Source organism: Schistocerca cancellata, chromosome 11 (assembly GCF_023864275.1).
Source record: "Schistocerca cancellata isolate TAMUIC-IGC-003103 chromosome 11, iqSchCanc2.1, whole genome shotgun sequence".
In the NCBI taxonomy this organism is placed as follows: Eukaryota; Metazoa; Arthropoda; class Insecta; order Orthoptera; family Acrididae; genus Schistocerca; species Schistocerca cancellata.
In genome coordinates, this window is record NC_064636.1 from 149,807,709 (window position 1) to 149,830,909 (window position 23,201).

The following is a 23,201-nucleotide window of genomic DNA, read 5'->3' on the forward strand; positions in this document are numbered from 1 at the left end:
TATATAAAACATTATAGCATCCCATTTGAAAAACAGTTGACCTTCATAATTCTAAAGCAACAAAAAAAGCCAATGTCATATTATGGCCCCACTTGTATCATGCTACTTTTGCCCCACAAACTTCTCAACTCGTATCATACTTTCAGAATTATTCTTGGTGGCAATAGTTGGTGACTCATCCTGTATACTGCACACCATCAGAAAATAAATATGTTGGATTAATTTTTGTCACTCCATAAAACCTTAGACTTTCTCTTTGGCATTCCAAGGTTGGGGTTTCCTTGCGAACTCTATCCTGCCACTATTTTTTTAATTTGAGTGGGTTTATGTCATTCATAATGTAAATCACCTGTTATTAAGTGACTTTTTACAGAAGAATTGCGTTGGCTCAGTCCACTATGTTGCTGCAGATCATTCCTGATTTGTTCAGATGTTTCTCTTGGAGAAGCAGCTGATTGCTTACAAATCTTTTTCCCTTCATCCTCGCTCTTCAAGGATGACTATACCTTGGCTTATTGGTTACTGTTATTTCGTGTTCTTGCTGTTGGCTGTGCACACTTGTTAGTGGTTGTGATATGCCCTAGTCCCTAGCAGTGCTAGACTGCTGCCTCCCAATCTTGAAGACATGCAGAACAGCTCATCTCACATCAAGCAAGTATTCTGTTTTGCTATACATCTAGTTCTCTACAAGTAAACAATCACTGTGTGAATGTGAGAGTAACAGTAGTTAGTGAATACCATTCCATCAAGGCAAGTTACATACTTTTGAGCTAAAGGCATATATACTTATATTGTTGTTGTATGATCTTGCTCGTTCACAAGATATGTAACCACAGCAGCATGAAGCACTTTTAGTGTTGCTCTTTTGTGACTGCATGCAAGCAGTACTCACAGCATAACATCACAACTCCAAAATATTTCTGAGCACTGCTGTAGCCTAACAAAACAATCCAAGTACTGTTATCTGCATATTTGCAGAGAGTCGCTGACCTCCTTGCTGTAATTTGTTTGCAGTACATATAAAATAGCTATGCTTTACTGGGAAGGTACTACAAATGTGGAAAAACACGTTTTTAATACTGCTGCACAGTTCTTCTTTTCAGTATGCCTTGTCAATTTTGTCTCCAGTTATTTTCCTACATATTTATCTATACTTACGTATTGTTTCTGAATTTAAATGTTTGTACTGGTTTTCTGTTTCCTAATTTTTTTTTCCTTCGTAATTTTCACTATCTTTGTTGATTCTAAAATTAGTGTTGGTGATGCAGATGTGTATTCCGGCCAAATGACTGCCTTGCAAGTCAGAGGTTCTGCAATTTTGGAGAATGAATTTTTACTATAAACATCTTCTGTCAATTGAAATGCGAAGTCCATCTTCCATAGTCTTCCTCTTGTTGCTCCATTTTCCCCACCATTTGGCTTCATGACTTCTCACAGATCCTTAAATTTCCTGATACTCCCATACTAGTGTTACCCACTAATGCTTCTTATCAGAAGAGATGAGTAGTCATGCTTTTCGTACTGTTTTTCTTTCTGTCTCTTTTGTGCTTTCTCTACACAGTCAGTATGGCTAAATTGTCTAGAAAAGACAATTTTGAGATCCATTTTATAACTAAGTAGTATTAAACTTCTGGTATTAGATTCTGAGAACTGCTCCATCTGTTCAATGTCCACTTTCCTAGTATGGTCTGAAAGAAGAAAGGAGTTAGTCCATTGCCTTGGCTAAAGTCTGTTCTTATCTCAAATGTGCCTGAAGTTCTTTTAAGTAGGCTTGTTTTGTCTCCTGTATTTCAGATTTTTTAGGAATTCTGACTAAAAGCAGTCTTGCTTTATAGTCGTAAGCCTTTTAAAATTTTACAGATTTATTCCAATAGTATTTTGCCCCTTTAGTCCTTCATCAATTTGCCTTTCACAGCACCATTCTGTCCTAAGCCATCTCTGATATATCTTGTATTTTAGAATTTCTTCTTCTGTTTTCTTCTTGAGCTTTTCATGGAATTTCTTTGAATCTTCTGTGAACTTGGTCATCGGTTATTCTAGGCCAGCAATTTTACTTTTATTATTCAGTGGTAATGGTCCGTTTCAACAGGTATGTATGTCTGACTCTGAAATTCATCATCTTTTTGGAATTGTGCTTTGTTATTGGCACATACGCTATTTGATATTCTCAGATCATATTGTTGACCTCATATCTTTTTAGTGGTGTATGGGGTGGGGGTAGTTATCTGCCAACAATTTAGCTACATGTCTGTTTCTTAACATTTTCCATTTTTCTTACATCCACAGTCAGGCAGACATTTATAAATAGAAACATTTTCTCACTGGAGTGTTAGGGAATGTATTTATTCAAAATTGTTAATTTGGCAGTTGTACAATTCTCAAGTGGTAGCTCAGTGTGACATCTGAATGCTTTATAATTCCTTTTGAGGTAATACTTCCCTTGTGTTAACAATGTTTACAAATTCCATATTTATCACAAGACAGGAGTCTTCGTAATCTGTATGCCTAGACAATGGTAGTACTTTATGTACTAATTTTTGTCAGTCATGTCATACTGCACATCTTAATATCCACTCCCCAAGCACTAGGCATGGCATTTAATGACTTTGACTTAGTTCATAGTAAGCTGTCACTTGAGAATGGTATAACAGTCAAAATTCCAGTTGTGAATAAATACATTTAATAGCAGTTTGGGCAGAAAATGTTCTCTCCAATGTGCACCAGTCTGAGGGTAAAAATTTAATAAAATTCTTACATTTTTCTCTGGCACTTCATCAGATGCTTCTCAACATTGTTCTCAGGACTGTTTTCCTTTCTGAATTGTTCTTGTTATCCTGATCTATTGGTGCACCAATATTGAATTATTGCAGGGAGAGAGTCTTTCTGGAGGTAATGAAAAATTTGGTACCAATTGCAACATAGATTTGCCATTTATTAATGCAGAGCCTAATTCTGGAGTTCTGTGAATTTCTTCCCTGTGTTCTTTGAAAAATCTACAGTTCTCTGAATGTGGTATTCTTTCTGTGAATGTGCTATTTTGTAATGCCAATTTTAACTAGTCCATTTACAATGTCTGACAGTATTTTGAGTTTGCCAATATTTATTAATGTTTGTATATTCAATGGTCCAAGCCTGTATATAGTTCTGGGTGTGAACTTATAGTTGGGTTCAGAAGTCACTCCTCATATCAGTAAGTTGGTCTGGGCTGCTCAGAACACAAAAGCCCAAATGTGTCACTTATGATGATCAATTCATTTGTCAGTGAATGGCAGTTTTCATAATGGAAACAACTGAAAGAAAATTTTAAACACGGTGTAAGTGCATGACAGATTAAAGGTGTTTTTGGTCACTTTTATTTGTGAAGTGTCTATTAGGAAGTATGGCTGCAACCAAATTATGGGTTTGTGTAGTTATTTACAGTACTGAAGACAAAGTGAAGAAATGGAGAGTGAATTCTTACTAACATTGTTTTTCATTAACTGCAAAAGTTTATCATTTTCTCTTCAATGATATTTTCAAGCCTCACTTAGAGCATTTTATGGGCCAATCACATGTTGATGGGTGTTAATAGAATTCTATTTACTGTCTCATCAGTTGTAAATCACAGGCCATTTTTCAAATATTTCAGGTGGAAACCTCAACAAGATACACATATGATAGTGCAAGGTAAGAACTTCTTGAGAAATATAAATTTATTAATTGTGAGTGTTCTTCAGATATAAAATGCACTCTGTAATTATTCAGTATTACCAATAAGCAACAACATTACAAGGCAGCATGGGCAGTAATGCTATTGTCTGAAACAATAATTATGTGACTGTTCGTAGATAAATAGAGCAAACATCTAATATCCATACAGGAAAATAAAAATTCAGGTCGAATGTCAGCAGCTGTATTGTGCTTAGTGCAGAACATCACATGAATATAACTGAAATTCAACATATTCATCTTGATGGGCACAAGCTAATGTCATATTGCAGAAGAACAAGAAGACAGGGTGAGTGGCTATATATCCAAAAATTGGAGCTGTTTTCCTGCCTTTCAGGTTAATGAATATAGTGTTGAACAGGTGTTTCAGTGCAGTGCCACAGTGGTGCTCAGGAAACACACAAGCTTGTAGTGGTGATAGTTTATGGGCCACCATCAGTAAGAACCATAAGTAGCTGGTGCCAGTTTCAGTGAGGTTGTGAAGACTTAACTGGTGAATCCTCATTCTCTTTGCTTCTCCTTTGTCCTGGTGTGTTCCTGAAGGCTGGCCCATTCATTACATACATTACAGGTGACAAGGTAATGCACAATTTCCAGCTCAGTCAACAGGTAGGGTTTGCACATACGCTCTGATGCAGGCCAGGCCCAGAGAGGGATGACTGCCTAAGCTGTTAGCTTCTGAAATGCCAATTGGGCCCTCTGTCAGGAGTTTTGGAGGTGTGACCTGAGATGTGAACAGTTATTCATGGTGGGTGAATCCCCTCTGAGGGGGGCCCCCAGTTGGAAGTAGTATACCATTCGAGATGTTGGCAATCATGGGGGATTTTTTTTGCAATGACTCAATCACCGTCTTAGTGTGTGTTGGCTAAATGTAAACAGAATTAGGCTTAAGATTTGAAGGCCCTCCAAACTGGTATCACATACCAGAGGTGGTCAGTCCTTTGCTATGGTTAATGCGTGCATTATTTTGAAAAGTGTTGGAGTTGCAGGCTCTGTGAAATTCTTTTCTCACTTATGTAATGCAACTTTACTTCTGAAGATGTATTGTGATTTTCAAGTCCAACAACTGCTTACAGCATCACTCCACTAGAGTTATCCTGTTTGTGTTGACCATCGTACACTGAACTCTTCACATGGTGTTCTTTACCATCTGATGCTAGATGGCCTCACTGAGGGAGAAATCCACACTTATCTCTCTAATCATGGCATCACTGCAGCTCATTGAGTAATGAAAAAGATGGATGCAAATTTCATGCCCACATGCACTCTCTACCGTTTGCCCAAGTAGTGTTTACTTCAAAGATTAAGGCAGGCTATGAAGTCATTATGATCCAACCATACATTCCAAACCAGATGGGTTCCTACTAGTGTCAACATCATAATAAAACACGTATCCTGTCAAAACATGGCCAAAAGTGTTACTCTTGGCAGAGATGCTCACGAGGGCAGCTGTTTGCCTCCTCTGTGCTGTATCAGTTGTAATCCCATGAATGTCCCAAGTGTCTTAATGAGCGAGTCATCCAGGAGATCTGAGTGAAGGACATCAAATCCCACCTTGTCACTTGTAGTTGTCGGCTAGTCAAAACCCGTGCATTTGACCATCTGGCATTTATAGTTCTGTTTTTGCTATGCTTTACATAAGAGGACATGCCCACCCAGATTTGCAACCTCAAGTTAAGTGTCGCAGTAGTAAAATCACCCAGGTCACAGTAGCATCCCCATCTCCTCCTACAGCTGTGCAACAAGCCATCAAATCTTTGCCCCTGGTGGCAAAATTACCTGCTACACAACTGTCAGGCTGAAAGGACAAAAGAATACTCCCACAGAGACTTTCTACAGCTAAAAAGTCTTCTACAAAATCAAACAAAAACAAACGGTCTTATTCTTCCCTGACTTGGAGATCCTCTTCAGTGGTGTTGGCACATATACCCTCACCTGGCTGACCTCCATTTTGTTGGTGCCCACTGCCTACCGATTTTCTGCCATGGAATTCACAGGGTGACCCAGGGAGAATGCCAATATGTTTGTAGATTTCATGGAACAGGATTCTGCAGCCTCTGGCCCCTGTGGAAGTGAATTTTTGAAGGCTTGCACTCAGCAGCCACCAAGTTCTTCAATGGAACATTGGTGACATTAGATCCAACGAGGAGGAATTACAGCTGCTGTTGGAATTGCAGTGTCCGCTTGTTTTCTGCTTCCAAGAAAATTGTCCTCTTAACCCTTTGACCTCTCATGTTTCCTTCTGGTCCTCTGTGACCTTTCCTCCAAGGACAGCATTTCACCTCACAGGGGAGCCATGCTGGTCATCCATCTCATTGAACACTCGACTGCTAGCTGTTGCAGTCTGTGTTTTCCTTCCTCATTTCACATTTTCTTTTTGTAACATCTACACCCCTCTGTCATTTGCTGCACCAAGTCGGACTTACTCCAGCTCATTGTTCAGCTCCCTCACTCCTTTTTGTTGCTTGGCGGTTTTAATGCCCACCATCTGCTTTGGGGCTCATGGAGAGCCTGTCCATGAGCTTCCGTGTTAGCTGACCTGAATCATCTCTCTTACCAGATTCCATGCACATTTATCATCATTTGGACCTCTCATTCTACACTGTCCAGCTCGCCCATCGTCTTGAATGGCCTATTCCCTCTGACACATACTCAAGTGATGACTTTGTGTCTATCCATTCGCTGACTCCTATCCCACCTTAGTGAACATCCAATTGGCAGCTTTCTAAGGCTGACTGGAGGTGTTAGTCCTTCTTCACGACCGTTACACAGCTGTGATGACCAGGTACAGTATCTTCCAAACGTTATCCTTACTGCTGCAGAATGTTCCATACTGTAGCATGTTGTGGTCCCTGGTGGACTGAGGCATGCAGCGATGTGATTTGCTTGTGGAGATGTGCTCTCCGCATTTTGAATCATCATCCTGATACATCTGCTGGAGGGCTGATATCCTCTGTAGTCTCTACATGTCGAGTTTCAGAGGCTATCTGCCCCATTTACTCAAGGAAGTATTGAAAGACAGTTTTTCTCAATGTTTATATGGTTTGGCTTTCACACCTTTATCGAGGAAAATGGGATGCCTGAATGCTCATACTTAGTATCATCTTCTTTGCTATCCCCATTAACTATATTAGGCACTCTCCCACCAGGCATCTCAGCTCCCTTTACGTCAAGGATTTTACAATCTGTTACAGTTCTGCATCAACTTGTCTCCTTGAGTGCCGTCTTCACCATCGTTCCTATCGTCTTGTCTCGTGAAGCATGTGCAGTAGCTTTCACTTTTCCACTGCCAAAACCTTTTGTATGAATATTTGGCGGCGGAATGAGTTTCTTACACCATCTTAACGTCTTGCGTCTTTCGTTCTTCCATTTGCTGAAACTAGAAAATTTTTGCGGCTTATGTTTGATAGGAAACTTCCTTGGTCCACCCATGAATCTTACCTGGCTGTACATAGTACCCAGTTCCTCAGTGTACTACATCTCCTAAGTGATAATTCCATGGGAGCGGATCAGACGACCCTCCTCGATTTTTTAATCCCATGTCCATTCATGACTAGACTGTGGGTGTTCAGTTAATTCGTCTGCACCTATGTCCATCATATGCTGTCTTAACACACTCCCCATCATGGAATAAGTTTCGCCACTGGCGGCTTTTTCACCAGCACAGTTGAGAGTTTATGCAGAAGATGCTGAATTACTAGTCATACTGGCATGATGTCCTTCCTCCTCAGTGGATAGACATGCCATTTCTCTTTCTCACCTGGCCACTTATCCAATTTCCTCTTATTGACCACTCCGTTGCCTGCCAGTATGGGGCATGCCATTCTTCTGTTACCTCCCAGACTTCACTTTTGGCTTGTGCTTTGGCAGCTTAACTTCACAGTACCTGCCACATTCCTGATGGTTGTGAACCTTTCGCCACTTTGGCTTCATTTAGAAGCCAATGTTCATTGTGGACTTCATTTTCTTCACTTTTGTAAGCAGGACCCACTGAAGGAAAAAATGCATAAATAGTATGGACTAATCTGCCGTCAAGGTACAAAATTCGTTGCAATATTATCCCACATCATTCCAGTTCTGCTTTGAAATGCCTATCGTAAAATTCACTTCCATCATATGCCTCAAGGTTGTTGGGCAGTCGATTTAGTCCTGTCTGCAACAATTGTTCAGAAACCTCTCAGACCTCCTCCCCCGTCTTTACTTGCAAAGGTAAGGCCCAAGTGAAATTGGAATGTGTCTGTGACAGTGAGAATATACTTCAAGCCATTATTTGATTATAAGTAGTCTTGCGTATCTAAGAGATCAGCCTGACATGCGTAATCCATTCCTCGTATTATCAGAAATATTCTGCATGCAGGTCTGTAAACCTCATGAACAACTCTATCCACAATTACTTGACAATGCATATTTTTCTAAGCTCAGGTAAGATCGATAATATTTTGTTCATGTAGTCTGCATTCTCTTCACCAGCGGAAGCTGTAAGCAGTTGTAATCGATTTAAGATTTCATTTGGTTATCATAATATATATACTAGAGAAGTAGATTGTTTAGTCACATGTGATATTTGACCACATGTTACTATAGTTTCAGGGTATATTTCTTAACATTTGACATTTTCAAAATTATTAACTGTGACAGCCTAGGCAATCTTTCAAATTCCTTGTTCCCTATTCTTATTGCCTTCTTGGTTTAACATATTGAGTGCTTACCTAACAAATATGGTTTTGCCCTGATGACCTGATATTTTCTGTCTTAACTCAGCATTACTCCTCCTCCTCCTCCTCCTCCTCCTCCTCCTCCTCCTCCTCCTCCTCCTGTTTTTGCTCTTATCCACAGTCAGTGACAGCTCTTTCAGCCTGTCAGTTACTGCCTTAAATGTTACTGAGAGATGCTGGTCTCGTTGGAGTTGACCTGACTTTCACAAAACTAACTTCCATCAAATTGCTTTCTGCAGCTCAGTTTTTAACATTATGCTTTTTTGACAACATGCTGCTGTATACTAAGTCATTTTTGAGACAGTTAACAAATTACGTATACTTTGGGACAATCAGTGGTGATGGGTATTAAGTGCCTTAGCTATCACATTGTTGTTCCACACATACGTTAGTTTTGCATTGACATCTGTAATTTCTTATTGGCACACAGTTCACATTGCTGTATTCGAGCATTCAACACCTCAGCATTCATAGCACCTCCCTTGAGAACATCTTCAGTTCCATTAATTTAGTGTTGATTGCTTCCATTTTTTTGTCAAACGCTTGTGCTTTGCGTCCTCTGAATGAATGTGCAACACATGCACAAATTTGTACATAGTGTACAATATACTGACAGGTGCGTTTTGGTGCATTGACTTTTTGAAGAATTTTATTGAAGTTATGTTTCTATTGACCCTCATTCAGTTCAGTAGCTTTATCCATAACCAGCAAGCTATACTGAGAGTTACTCCAGCAATCCTCACATATAACAAATTCATTGAGTGCCATGTCAGTTCCTACACGTGCTTAGAAAATATGCTTTAAATTCAGATTGTGCTGTTTGGAAGTTATAATGTTTGTGTATCCCAGACCAACAGCTTTTGGATGCTTAGGTATGTCTCACTGAAATAAAATATATTGACTTGCATGTAGGGAGCAAAGCAGAAATATCTGCAGATATCCTGATTTTCCATTGAGTTGTTGCCAAATAAGAACGTGCAGTTTGGTTTTACATTTTCAGGTTGTGGAATATCACTGCTTTTTCTGGCATTTTGACTGAAACAGAATTTTTGAAAAACATTTATATGCTCTAAGTGGACTCCCACAGGATATGTCAACAGTATTAAAACTAGATTATTTTCCACAGTACCAAGCCCCAATAACCAAAGCACTTCTATCAGGAAGTAATAATCCATTCATCTCGTTCTTCTGGTTACTACCTTCATCACTGCAGGAGACTGTTTTGTCCACTTGGTTATGGTGGTAACTGTTTATTTACATTGAAATATAGGGGTTTTATGAACTCTTACTTACAGCTGTGTTTATAAACAAACTTCAATAAGATCGTAATTCAGCGCCAACATCTGGTAATGTTGAATCATACATTTCCACTTCTATCAATGCACAGAATGCATCATGGGTTGAGCTATAGTAGTTTCCAATGAGTGTCAAGTTTGGCAAGCTATTGACAGTAGATTACTGCACAATGTGCCGTAGAATTGGAGAATATGTGACTGCCATCTTTGCCAGCACTCTAGCTCATCCTGTACTGCATTTCATTAGAATGTTAAAAATCTGCTCCTGTAGATCTGTGCTCCCTCTGTTAAATATTTTAGCTGTACGAACTGAATCCACTACAGAAAATCACCTGGTAACATTGAGGGAGAGCAAACTTTTCTGTGGAACAAGGCTGAAATCGGCTTTGACACACTGCATGGTCAATGTCATTCATCCAAGGAGAATATTACTTTGTCATCACTAAATTGATGCTTTTCAAGTATTGTCACTTGGAACTCCCTATTCGTTATTACATTAACACTGACATTATGACACTCATCAGTATTCAATCAGTAGGTTTGATTGAACAGCATTATGTTGACACCAGATTACTGCTGCTGCAACGTCTTCACATTTCCTGCAAGGAAAGCACATAGTGTTAGTTACAAGCTTATTTGCAAGTTTTCTCTGGCCATCAGCATTAATACTTAAACTGGCTCACAACAGGGACTTTTGATGCGTGACTTGACATCCTTATGCATTGTTGTTTGTCACAAGTGAGCAAATTATTTATCAATTGCTGTAAGTAAATTTTCGCGGCATGGCCTACTATTATAGTTACAATTTTATTATTATTATTACTATTTAGCTTCAAATCCAGTATTTTGTGCATATTTGTGTTTTATCACACACATTTATATGCTTTATTAACTGTGTAGTGCATAGAACCAGTGTCTGCATTGCATCACTTATTTGTTTTGTGTTACTTGCAGCACTTAAATCGCCCAATCCAGTGGTATCTCTCCCCCCTGTGGGTACGGGGGCTAGAATAGGCCCGAGGTATTCCTGCCTGTCGTATGAGGGGACTAAAAGGAATTTCACACATTTCAGCCTTTGTAATGGTCCCCTGTAGGGTTTGACCTCCATTCTTCAAAATTTTCCCGAAGAGTGAGCCAATTGGGGAAGGGTGCCTTAAAAGTTGCAGCATTTCCATCATGCATTGAGATCTTCAGCCCACTGTCTCGTTGTTGCATTGCAATCCTGCCCATTCTCCATCTCTTGGTTGAGGACACCTTCCTGGGTGCGTTTTCCACCATGCTGTACGCAGTGTCAATTTCTTCGTCGACGATGACCATGGACTTCTTTGCACCTGATATGCAGCATGGTAGCCAATCCGTTGTGGTGGTGCCGCCATGTACCTACGCCAGTAACTCCCCACGTATGCCAAGGGGTAGATGCCCATCACCCTGGGGCATTGGGACTCCCGGCAATGACCATCCTGCCAGGTGTCCTTTGCTGTGGCTGGGTGGCACCCATGGGGTGGGCCCCAGGTTGGAGTGGGTGACATCAGGGCAGATGACATGCAATGAAGTGTAGTCCATCATCTCTTGCTGGCAGTGAAACACCAGTCATCTCTAAGCGATCACGAGCTCAATTCAGTGCACAGAAGTAAGATCCCAAATTGTTCCACTCCCTGGTGTGATGTGAAGTCCTATATCCCTCCCCGATGCTTTAAGTGCTGGAAGTTCGGCCATGTCTTCCTGCTGTACTTCCCATGTCACATGCCAAGATTGCGGACACCCATCACATCCCAATACTCCATGTGCCCTGCCTCCCATCTGTGTCAACTATGGAGAGCACCATTCGCCTTGCTTGCCTGACTGCAGGATTCTCCAGAAAGGAAGGAAATTCATGGAGTAAAAGACCCTGGCTAGACTGACCTACACTCAAGCTAAGAGAAAATTTGGACGCCTGCATCCTGTGCATATGACATCATCTTACTCCACCACAAGAACAGTTCTGGCACCATCAGCTCCACCAACCCAGGTCACCTCTCAGAGCTGTAAGACTACACCTGCCCCCTTGATCACAGGGGCATTTCCCTCCCTGTTGCTCCTGCACCACCAACTTCGGGAGCAGCACCCCCCCCCCCCCCCAACCATCGGCGATGTTTGTCCCCACTTCTAAGGCAGAGAAGTGTAAGTCTTCTTTGGCTTCTCTCGCTAGGAAGGGGTCCCTTGGGTGACTCCATTCCCAGGTTTCTTCTTGTGGGAAAGAAGACACCCATTTGTGGCTGAAGATCCCAAAAGCAGCTAGTTGTAGGGCTTCATGCTCGTCCTCAGTCCCAGAGACTGAGCCAGTGAAGTCCTCCAAACCAGGGAAACCCAAGGAGCAGCGAGAGAAATAAAAAAAAAAACTCTAAGACAAAGGAAATGGCGGTGGCACCCACACCACTGCTACGTACAAGCACTGCAGCTGAGAATGGGCTGCAAATTTTGGCGTCCGCTGAGGACCTAGATCTTGCCAGACCTTCAGACACAATGGATACAGACCGCTCAGGCAATAAACCGGTGGCAGCAGGTTACCCTGAGGCGTAAACTGCCTCATTGAATGTTCCAGGCCTCCAGTGGAATTGCGTCGTTTTTTCCATCGCCTGGCTAAGCTATGGAAACTGTTAAGCTTTACACTGGCTATCTGCGTTGCCCTCCAGGAAACCTGGTTCCCAGCAATGCGAACCCCTGCCCTCTGTGGCTATAAGGGATATTACAGGAACCATAGCGTGTCAGGTGGAGTTTGCTTTTATGTTCTAAACTCGGTCTGAAGTTAACATGTGCCCCTTCAAACCCCTCTTAGAGCTGTGGCTGTCAGTGGCGATGCAGAAAATAACTGTCTGCAATGTATATCTTCCTCCATATGGTGCATTACCCCTGAATGTATTAGCTGCACTGATTTATCAACTCCCTAAACCTTTCCTACTTCTGGGAGATATTAATGCCCATAGCCTTTGGTGGGGTGGTACCATGCTTACTGGCCGAGGCAGAGATGTCGAACATTATTGTCGCAATTCGACCTCTGCCTCCTAAATACTGGTGCCGCCACACATTTCAGTGCGGCTCATGGTAGTTACTCGGCCATTGATTTATCAGTTTGCAGCCCAGGACTTCTCCCATCTATCCACTGGAGAGCACATGACGACCTGTGTGGTAGCGACCACTTCCCCATCTTCCTGTCACTGCCCCAGTGTCAGGCCCAGGGACGCCTGCCCAGATGGGATTTGAACAAGGTGGACTGGGAAACTTTCACCTCTGCTGTCACTGCTGAATCTCACATGGTAACATCGATGTGATGGTTGAGCAGGTGACTAGCACATTTGATTCTGCTGCAGAAAACGCGATCCCTCTCTCTCTAGGGTGCCCGAGGTGTAAGGCAGCACTTGGTGGTCACTGGAAGTAGCTAACCTTGACAGCTTGGGGTACAGCACCGCCTTCGCTTCATCCACGGATCTGCCTGCTCCATGACCTTTGTCAATTGCCCAAGGATGTTACCCCATAACTTGTTTATCGTCGGGCATTTTCTGCTCTATGTGCACAAATGAAGAAAGCCACATTTATTTACACTGATGGCTCGAAAACATAGTTAGGCGTAGGGAGTGCCTATATTGTTGGCGATATCCCAAATCGATTTCAGCTTCCCGACCAGTGTTCGGTTTATACGGCGGAGTTTTACGCTGTTCTCCAGGCTGTCCAATACATCCGCCACCATCAGCGGATACAGTATGTTATCTGTTCAGATTCTCGCAGCTCTCTCCTCAGTCTCCAAGCTCTCTACCCTGTCCACCCTCTGGTCAACCGGATTCACGACTGCCTGCGCTTGCTCCATTTGGGGGGCGTCTCGGTGGCGTTCCTCTGGCTCCCAGGACACATTGGTATCTGTGGCAATGAGGCGGCCGATATAGTGGCCAAGGCTGCAGTCTCTCTTCTTTGGCCAGCTATTCGATCGATTCCCTTCGCCGATCTATGGAGCGTTTTATGTCGTCGTGTTGTTCTTCTATGGCACGCATATTGGTCGACACTTCCTCATAATAAATTGCGGGACGTGAAAGCTCTTCCCTGTGCTTGGACCTCTTCCTCCCGAACGCATCGTTGGGAGGAGGTAATTTCAACTAGGCTCCGGATGGGGCACTGTCTTTTTAGCCATCGACATCTTTCAAGCGGCGATCCTCCCCCACTCTGTCCCCACTGCTCTCAGCTGTGGACGGTAAGACACCTTTTAATTGAGTGCCCCTATTTTACTCCGTTACGCGCCCGTCTACAGTTGTCGCCTGATATATCGTCCATTTTAGCAGATGACACGCGCTCGGCCGATCGCGATGTCAATCATTTGAAGCTCTTTTTGGGGACAACCAACCCCTTTCTGTAGTGGATTTTTAAGCCTTCCTTCTGCTTTTAGTTTCTTCAATTTTTTGAGTTTCGTTCCCATTGTTGCTGCTTTCCATTTTCGTTTTTTACCATTTCCTAAGTCTCAGACTGGGCGCTAATGACCATAGCAGTTTTGCGCCCTAAAACCAAATAAAACAAAAAATACTGGAAGTTGCTGAAGCAATTAAGTAGCGTCGGCGAGCTCTACATCAGCATAAGCGGCACCCTTCCCTGGAGCACCTCATAGCCTTTAAACGGTTCTGTGCCCGTGTTTGCTACCTCTACCTTATCAAACAACGGAAGGAGGAGTGTTGGGAGAGATAAGTCTCCACTATTGAGTGCCACACGTCACCTTCGCAAGTCTGGGCAAAGATCAAACGTCTTTTCGGGTACCAGGGCCCAACAGCTGTCCCTGGTATTACCATAAATGGCGAGTTATGTACCGACGCAAACTCTGAGCACTTTGCTCCAGCCTCTGCGTCAGAGAATTACCCTCCCCCCAGCCTTTCGCACACTCAAACGGTGGCTGGAAGGGAATGTTCTCTATTAATACACACTGCAGTGAATCCTATAACGCTTCATTTACAGAGTGGGAGCTCATCAGTGCCCTTGCACGTTGCCCTAACACAGCTTCTGGGCCTGATCGCATCCACAGCCGGATAATAAAACATCTGACTACAAGCTACATCTTCTCGTCATTTTCAACTGGGTCTGGTGCAATGGCGTCTTTCCATCGCAGTGGCGGGAGAGCTATCGGCCCATCAGCCTCACCAACATTCTTTGTAAGATGCTGGAACGTATGGTATGTTGGCAGTTGGGTTTTGTCCTGAAGTCATGTGGCTTGCTGGCTCCATGTCAGGGCGGCTTCCGCCAGGGTCGCTCGACCACTGATAATCTTGTGTCCATCGAGTCTGCCATCTGAACAGCCTTTTGAAGATGGCAACACCTGATTGCCGTCTTTTTGGCTTACGTAAAGCATACGACATGACTTGGCGACATCATTAATGGTCTAGCAGCAGCTGTCAGGACCTCTGTCTCACCTTCTCTGTTCGCAGACGACTTCTGCATTTCGTACTGCTGCTCCAGTACTGTTGTTGCTGAGTGGCGCCTCCAGGGAGCTGTCCACAACCCACAGTCATGGGCTCTAGCCCACGGCTTCCAGTTTTCAGCCACAGAGTCACGTGTCGTGCACTTATGTCCACGTCTTATCGTTCTTCCAGAACCTGCACTTCACCTTAATGTCGATCCACTCACTGTAGTGGAGACATATCAATTCCTAGAACTGGTTTTCGATGCTCAATTGACTTTGCTCCCTCATCTTCGTCAGCTTAAGCAGAAGTGCTGGCAGCACCTCAATACCCTCCGTTGCCTGAGCAACACCAATTGGGGTGCAGATCGCTGTATGCTGCTGCAGCTCTACAGAGACCTTGTCCAATCCCGAATTGACAATGGGAGTGTGGTTTATAGCTCAGCAGCGCCTTCAGCAATGCATTTACTCGACCCCGTGCACCACTGTAGAGTTCGATTAGCGACATGAGCTTTTAGGATGAGTCCGGTGACCAGCGTACTGGTGGAGGCTGGTGTCCCTCCACTGCAGATCAGACGTGCGTAACTGCTCGCCAGTTACTCAGCACACAGTCATAGTTCCCCTGATCATCTGAATTACCGTCTCCATTTCCCGCCCGCGGCAGTCAATCTCCTGCATCGGTGGCCCAGATTGGGGCTAACAACTGTGGTTCGCATGCAGACTCTTCTCTCCAAACTGGAGTCCTTCCCTTTACCACTTCTACTTGTGGTCTGTTCACGTATGCCTCCATGGTGTACGCCTCAGCTGCAGTTTCGTCTGGACCTTTTGCATGGCCATAAGGACTCCGTTACCCCACCGACCTCCGTTTGTCACTTCCTCTCGATTCTTGACGTGTTCTGGGGCTCTGAAGTGGTTTACACTGACGGCTCAATGGCTGATGGTCACATAGGCTTTGCATATGTTCATGGAGGACATATTGAGCAGCACTCTTAGCCAGTTGGCTGCAGTGTTTTGACTGCAGAGTTGGCGCCCATATCTCGTGCTCTTGAGTACATCTGCTCATGTCCTGGCAAGTCATTTCTGCTGTCCACTGACTCACTGAGCAGCCTACAAGCTATCGACCAGTGCTACCCTCTCCATCCTCTGGTATCGTTCATTCAGGAGTCGATCTAATCCCTGGAACAGTCCAGCCATTATGTGGTATTTGTGTGGACATCAGGACATGTCAGAATCCGCGGAAATGAACTTGTCAACATGCTGGCCAAACAGGCGACGCGGAAACTGCTTCTGGAGATACGCATCTCTGTAGCTGACCTGCATTCTGTCTTACACCGCAGGGTTTTCCAGCTTTGGGAGATGGAATGGCATAACGGCACACACAAACTGTGTGTCATTAAGGAGACTATTAATGTGTGGAAGTCTTCCATGCAGGCCTCTCGCAGGGAATCATTTGTCCTCTGCCAGCTCTGCATTGGCCATAAATGGCTAATGCATGGTTACCTACTCTATCACGAGGACCCACCTCAGTGTCGCTGTGGCTCCCAAATGACAGTCGTCCACCTCTCGCTGGACTGCCCACTTTTAGCCGCTCTGCAGCAGACTTTTAACTTTCCCAGCACTCTGCCTTCAGTGTTGGCCAACAGTACCTCCACAGCAGCTTTCGTTTTATGTTTTATCCATGAGAGTGGGTTTTATGCTTCTATGTAGTTTTTAGCCCATGTCCTTTATCCCTTTGTCCTCCACCCTAGTGCTTTTAGGGTAGAGGTTTTAATGTGTTTCAAGTGGCTGGCTTTCCCTTTTTATTCTTGTGGTTGACCAGCCACTATAATCTGATTTCCTGTTTTACTCTCTTCTGTTTCTAACGTCTCTGTTTTCTTGTCCTCTTTTGTTCCTTTTAGTGTTCGTTGCCTTCCCTTCATTCTTGTGGTTTTTCCTTTCTTTCTGTTTTGTGTTATACGCTAATGGCCATTAAATTTGCTACACCGAGAAGAAACAGGTACTCATCGGACGGATATATTATACTAGAACTGACATGTGATTACATTTTCACGCAATTTGGGTGCATAGATCCTGAGGAATCAGTACCCATAACCACCACCTCTGGCTGTAATAACGGCCTTGATATGCCTGGGCATTGAGTCAAACAGAGCTTGGATGGCATGTACACGTACAGCTGCCCATGCGGCTTCAACACGATAACACAGTTCATCAAGAGTAGAGACTGGCGTATTGTGACAAGCCAGTTGCTTGGCCACCATTGACCAGACGTTTTCAGTTGGTGAGAGATCTGCAGAATATGCTGGCCAGGGCAGTAGTAGAACATTTTATGTATCCGGAAAGGTCTGTACAGGACCTGTAACATGCGGTAGTGCATTATCCTGCTGAAATGTAGAGTTTCGCAGGGATCGAATGAAGGGTAGAGCCACGGGTCGTAACACATCTGAAATGTAACGTCCACTGTTCAAAGTGCCATCAATGCGAACAAGAGGTGACTGAGACGTGTAACCAATGGCACCCCATACCATCATGCTGGGTGATACGCCATTATGGCGATGATGAATACACGCTTCCAATGTGAGTTCACCGCGATGACGCCAAACACGGATGCGACCATCATGATGCTGTATACAGAACCTGGATTAATCCGAAAGAATGACGTTTTGCCATTCGTGCACCCAGGTTTGTCATTGAGTACACCATCACAGGTGCTACTGTCTGTGTTGCAGCGTCAAGGGTAACCGCAGCCATGGTCTCCGAGCTGATAGTCCATGCTGCTGCAAACGTCGTCGAACTGTTGGTGCAGATGGTTGTCTTAAGAGGCCGTTGGGATCCAGCACGGCATTCTGTATTACCCTCCTGAACCCACCGATTCCATATTCTGCTAAGTCAATGGATCTCGACCAATGCGAGCAGCAATGTCGCGATACGATAAACCCCAATCACGGTAGGCTGTAATCCAGCCTTTATCAAAGTCGGAAAAGTGATGGTCCGCATTTCTCCTCTTTACACGAGGCATCACAACGACGTTTCACCAGGCAACGCCGGTCAACTGCTCTTTGTGTATGAGAAATCGTTTTGGAAACTTTCCTCATGTCAGCACGTTGTAGGTGTCGCCACTGGCGCCAACCATGTGTGAATGCTCTGAAAGCTAATCATTTGCATATCACAGCATCTTCTTCCTGTCGGTTAAATTTCGCGTCTGTAGCACGTCATCTTCTTGGTGTGGCAATTTTAGCGGCTAGTGTGTATGTTTCGTCCATTATATTCTCACACTTGCAGCATTGTTTTATTAGGAACATGGGACCTATGACTGCGTAGTTTGGTCTCTTCTCCCGCCTTGAAACCAAACAACCAGTGGTAGCTCGTATAGTAGCAGCAGTAACACATCAGAGTACTGTGAGCTGACACATATTTTCATAAGAAGCGACTCATTTTAAATTTTGTCAGTGTTCCTTACCTTCAACTCCCAACTCCTATATTTCGTACATGCCTGTGTATTTACCACACCAACTCTGGCATGGACAGATATAGTAATTACTGTGTTCAGATGTGAACCAAGTTGGTGATTCTTCACTCACAGCTCCAGGCGGTGCTATCCACCAATTTGTCCACTGCTGCAGTCACCTTGGGTACTGCCCACCCTGAGATTCACTTCTCACTTGTGGTTGAGTGGGAAGTCATTCCAGCATGTGGGTGGCAGTGAAAGAATTTCTGTGTGGCTGTTCGGAGAGCCTACTCTGTTCATCTGATGAACATATAAGTGTGCTGTCTATGGCTGATGAAATCCATGAGCCAAATGAAGTCACTTGCCATGTACCAGAGGAAGCCTCTCAGCGTGCAAGACTGGGCATTCAGAGGGCGGTATCACTGGTAATTGGAAGCTCCGATGTTAGGTGTGTAATAGCACCATTTAGAGATGCGACTGCATAGGAGGGGAAGGAATCCAATGTGCATTCTGTGTGAACACTAGGAGTAGTCTTTACAGATAAGAAATGGGTGCTTCCGGATGCCAAGAAAAGCATGTCATAGCCAGCTGTAAGTGTTGGCTCACGTTAGTGCTGACAATATGTGCCACATTGGACTGGAAGAGGTTCTTCTGGTTTCAGGTGACTAGCTAGTAAAGACTGCCAGTCTTGCTTGTGAGACGAGGGTGGAGCTCACCATCTGTAACATCATGGGCAGAACTGAAAGTGGTTCTTTGGTACAGAGTGGAGTGAAGGTCTGAATCAGAGTTCCAGACAGTTCCGCAATTGTGTAGGTTGCAGATTCCTCGATTGCCGCGCAAAGGTGGTGGATTTACGGTTTCTGCTAAATGGGTCAGGAGTCAACTATACAACGGAAGCAGTTCCACGAGTATGGGGGATGTATAGAGGAGACTAGTCTTGTTTTAGGTTAGAGGGTCTTAGGTAAGTGCAGAAAGCGCTTCACTTTCAAAGGCTGCAAGTAGAACTCTGAAATAGGGTAGATACAACCACAATAAGTATTGTAGTTATAAATTGTCATAGCTGCATTAGAAAAGAATCAGGACTCAAAGCGCTAACAGAATACACTAAATTTCAAATCGTTATGTCTATTGAAATAAGTTCAGCTGAAATTTTTCAAGAGGCGTAACCATGTTCACAAAGAATAGATGACATACAGTTGGTAGTGTAGTGCTCATTGCTGTTCAACATAGTTCATCTTGTAGTTAAGTAGATAGTTCCTGTGAAGTAGTACAGGTAGTGACCAATTAAAAGTTCAAGTCTGAGAGGCTGTGGTCTATCTGTAAAACTACTTCCTGACGATTCGTTGCCAAGTGCAGGCAACATCTTCGGAGGTTAGTCAACAATGGCTGCCATATAGAGGGCACCAACACATGTCACATGGTGCTGACTGTAAGACTGTCTCTGACTGACATCATTATTCTCGAATGAATGTATCGATCATTACATCGTTGGTGCAAAGTCGACCGCCATATCCTGTGTAACTTTAAGCCTTCCTTTTTTTCTATTCCTGAATCTCTATAGCTTATCTATACATATGTACATAATAATCGATGACCTGGCTAGCACACTCGTCTCACTAGATTTTATTTCATTATCCCCATCTTTAAAAACATGGTCTGCTACAGCTGTTTTGTCGGTATATCCCAGTAGACAGTGCATTTCGTTTTCAGTTTAGTGGGTATTGACACTTCTTATCCTTGTTTCTATATAAACTTTCCCACAGCCATGCGAAATTTTACACACCTCAAAAGTTGATAAGAGGTGTCATGCATGTTTCAACGATCATAAACACTAATTTTGGTCAAAAAATTCTTCTGGGTTTGAGGCCGCCTTCCTCAGGGTGTACACCCTATGACAACGGTCGCGGAAGCCTACATTTTCACTCACTAATCTTCTTTGTGGGTCTAAAGATTGATTTAACTTGAAACTTGGCCGGAACTTTCCCAATACGGTCTGTAATATTACGAATAAATAGAAGAAAAACTTTTCCAGCTGACAGTTGTTCTTACTGAATGTTGTCATACACTTTTCTTCTGGGATTAAGTACTCGATCTATCTCGTTGGCTGCGTCTCCATTTTTCTTAACAGCCATTCGCAAATGATCTACTTCATCTTGCAAATAAACTGACTCACAGATGTTATTAGCTCTGCCCGCCCTTTTTTTTAATGACCTCTGTCTTCTGCCTGGGATGAAGGTTCGAATCCTTATGGAGGTAATGGTGTGTGTGTGTGTGTGTGTGTGTGTGTGTGTGTGTGTGTGTGTGTGTGTGTTTCTTTTCTATACACTTTTTGCCCTAGACACCCATATGCCCATTTAATTGCTGATACATCCAAAAAATTTATTTGTCCATTTCTCTTTTTCTCCATAGTAAATTGTATCTTTGGATTAATACTATTCATATAGATCAAGAAACCATGCAGTTCTTCTTCACCGTGATTTCATACCACAAAAGTCTCTTCCACATACCGATACCACTATAAAGGGCTTGTACTGCCAGACTGCAGCACCTACTGTTCAAAAAATTAGCAACAGCTGGACTCGGGGGGCAGTTTGTAAAACTCATCATAATGGATATAAGTCATGGATGGGCAATGTTGGGACCTCCATGGCCTGGTAGCCAGTTGTTGACTCACCTTGAAAGTTGTTGCCTACAGTTGGCAACGAAACGTCAGGAAGTAGTAGTTTTACAGATCGATCACGGCCTCTCAGCCCAGAAGTCTTAACCAATGAAGATACTGACTGTGAAAGCCTACACATTATGATTAGTATGGGTTGAGCTTATACCTACCAACTGGAATAAATTAAGAAGTTCCCTTCACTGACGCTCTGACTTGGATGAAACAGTTGCTGAACAGTTAAAAGAAAACTTGAGTGTCATTTCAAATAGGTATGCCACTCGTACAATTATAGATGGTAAGACTTCAGTCTACTATCGATATATTGGCGAAAATAAATGTTTAATGTCAGTGGTAGGCATAAAACTTCGTCCGAAACCGTACTTAATGGCATCTCTGAAAATTATTTTGAACAATGAGTTCAGAAGCGTACTCATTGTAGATGGTTGTGAAAACATCCTTCACATCTTAATAACCCTGACCAAATAGGGAGCATAACAGATACAGTGATAAGTGACCACAATGTTGTTGAGCCATGAAGAGTGAATACTGTAACATCGAAACTAACCAAAATAAATGAAAAAATTCATGCCCTTGAAAATGCACATAAAAATTCGCTTGACACATTTTGAAGAGACAGTCTCTATTCCTTCCAAACATAATCCAGAAGCGGTTTAAAGTCAAATAAGTAATAACTGAGAGATACATGTCAAATTAATAACAGGTGGTAATGGCGCAAGACAGGTCAGACCACTGGTGCAGAAGCAATGAAATATACGTGGCAAATGTTAACGAACGCAAAAATCCACAAGATTGGCAAAGTTTTACAGAAGCTTGAAATTTGTCCCCCCTTCCCTCTCCCCCCTTCCCTCTCCCCCCTTCCCTCTCCCCCCTTCCCTCTCCCCCCTTCCCTCTCCCCCCTTCCCTCTCCCCCCTTCCCTCTCCCCCCTTCCCTCTCCCCCCTTCCCTCTCCCCCCTTCCCTCTCCCCCCTTCCCTCTCCCCCCTTCCCTCTCCCCCTTCCCTCTCCCCCCTTCCCTCACCCCCCTTCCCTCTCCCCCCTTCCCTCTCCCCCCTTCCCTCACCCCCCTTCCCTCACCCCCCTTCCCTCTCCCCCTTCCCTCTCCCCCCTTCCCTCTCCCCCCTTCCCTCTCCCCCCTTCCTCACCCCCCTTCCCTCACCCCCCTTCCCTCACCCCCCTTCCCTCTCCCCCCTTCCCTCTCCCCCCTTCCCTCTCCCCCCTTCCCTCTCCCCCCTTCCCTCTCCCCCCTTCCCTCTCCCCCCTTCCCTCTCCCCCCTTCCCTCTCCCCCCTTCCCTCTCCCCCCTTCCCTCTCCCCCCTTCCCTCTCCCCCCTTTCCTCTCCCCCCTTCCCTCTCCCCCCTTCCCTCTCCCCCCTTCCCTCTCCCCCCTTCCCTCTCCCCCCTTCCCTCTCCCCATCACCCCCTTCCCCATCACCCCCTTCCCCATCACCCCTTCCCCATCACCCCCTTCCCCATCACCCCCTTCCCCATCACCCCCTTCCCCATCACCCCCCTTCCCCATCACCCCCCTTCCCCATCACCCCCCTTCCCCATCACCCCCCTTCCCCATCACCCCCCTTCCCCATCACCCCCCTTCCCCATCACCCCCCTTCCCCATCACCCCCTTCCCCATCACCCCCTTCCCCATCACCCCCCTTCCCCATCACCCCCCTTCACCCTCACCCCCCTTCACCCTCACCCCCCTTCACCCTCACCCCCCTTCACCCTCACCCCCCTTCACCCTCACCCCCCTTCACCCTCACCCCCCTTCACCCTCACCCCCCTTCACCCTCACCCCCCTTCACCCTCACCCCCTTCACCCTCACCCCCCTTCACCCTCACCCCCCTTCACCCTCACCCCCTTCACCCTCACCCCCCTTCACCCTCCCCCCCTTCACCCTCACCCCCCTTCACCCTCACCCCCCTTCACCCTCACCCCCCTTCACCCTCACCCCC

At 44.6% G+C, this 23,201-nt stretch overlaps 1 protein-coding gene across 1 annotated transcript in view; it reads left to right on the top strand.

The window, feature by feature from the left end:
* LOC126108610 (zinc finger protein 492-like) overlaps positions 1-23,201 on the top strand; it is a 138,821-nt gene that overhangs the window by 56,255 nt on the left and 59,365 nt on the right. The window contains exon 5 of the mRNA XM_049913913.1: positions 3,629-3,666. Within this exon, the coding sequence (XP_049769870.1) occupies positions 3,629-3,666 (38 nt within the window). The remainder of the gene's footprint in view (positions 1-3,628; positions 3,667-23,201) is intronic.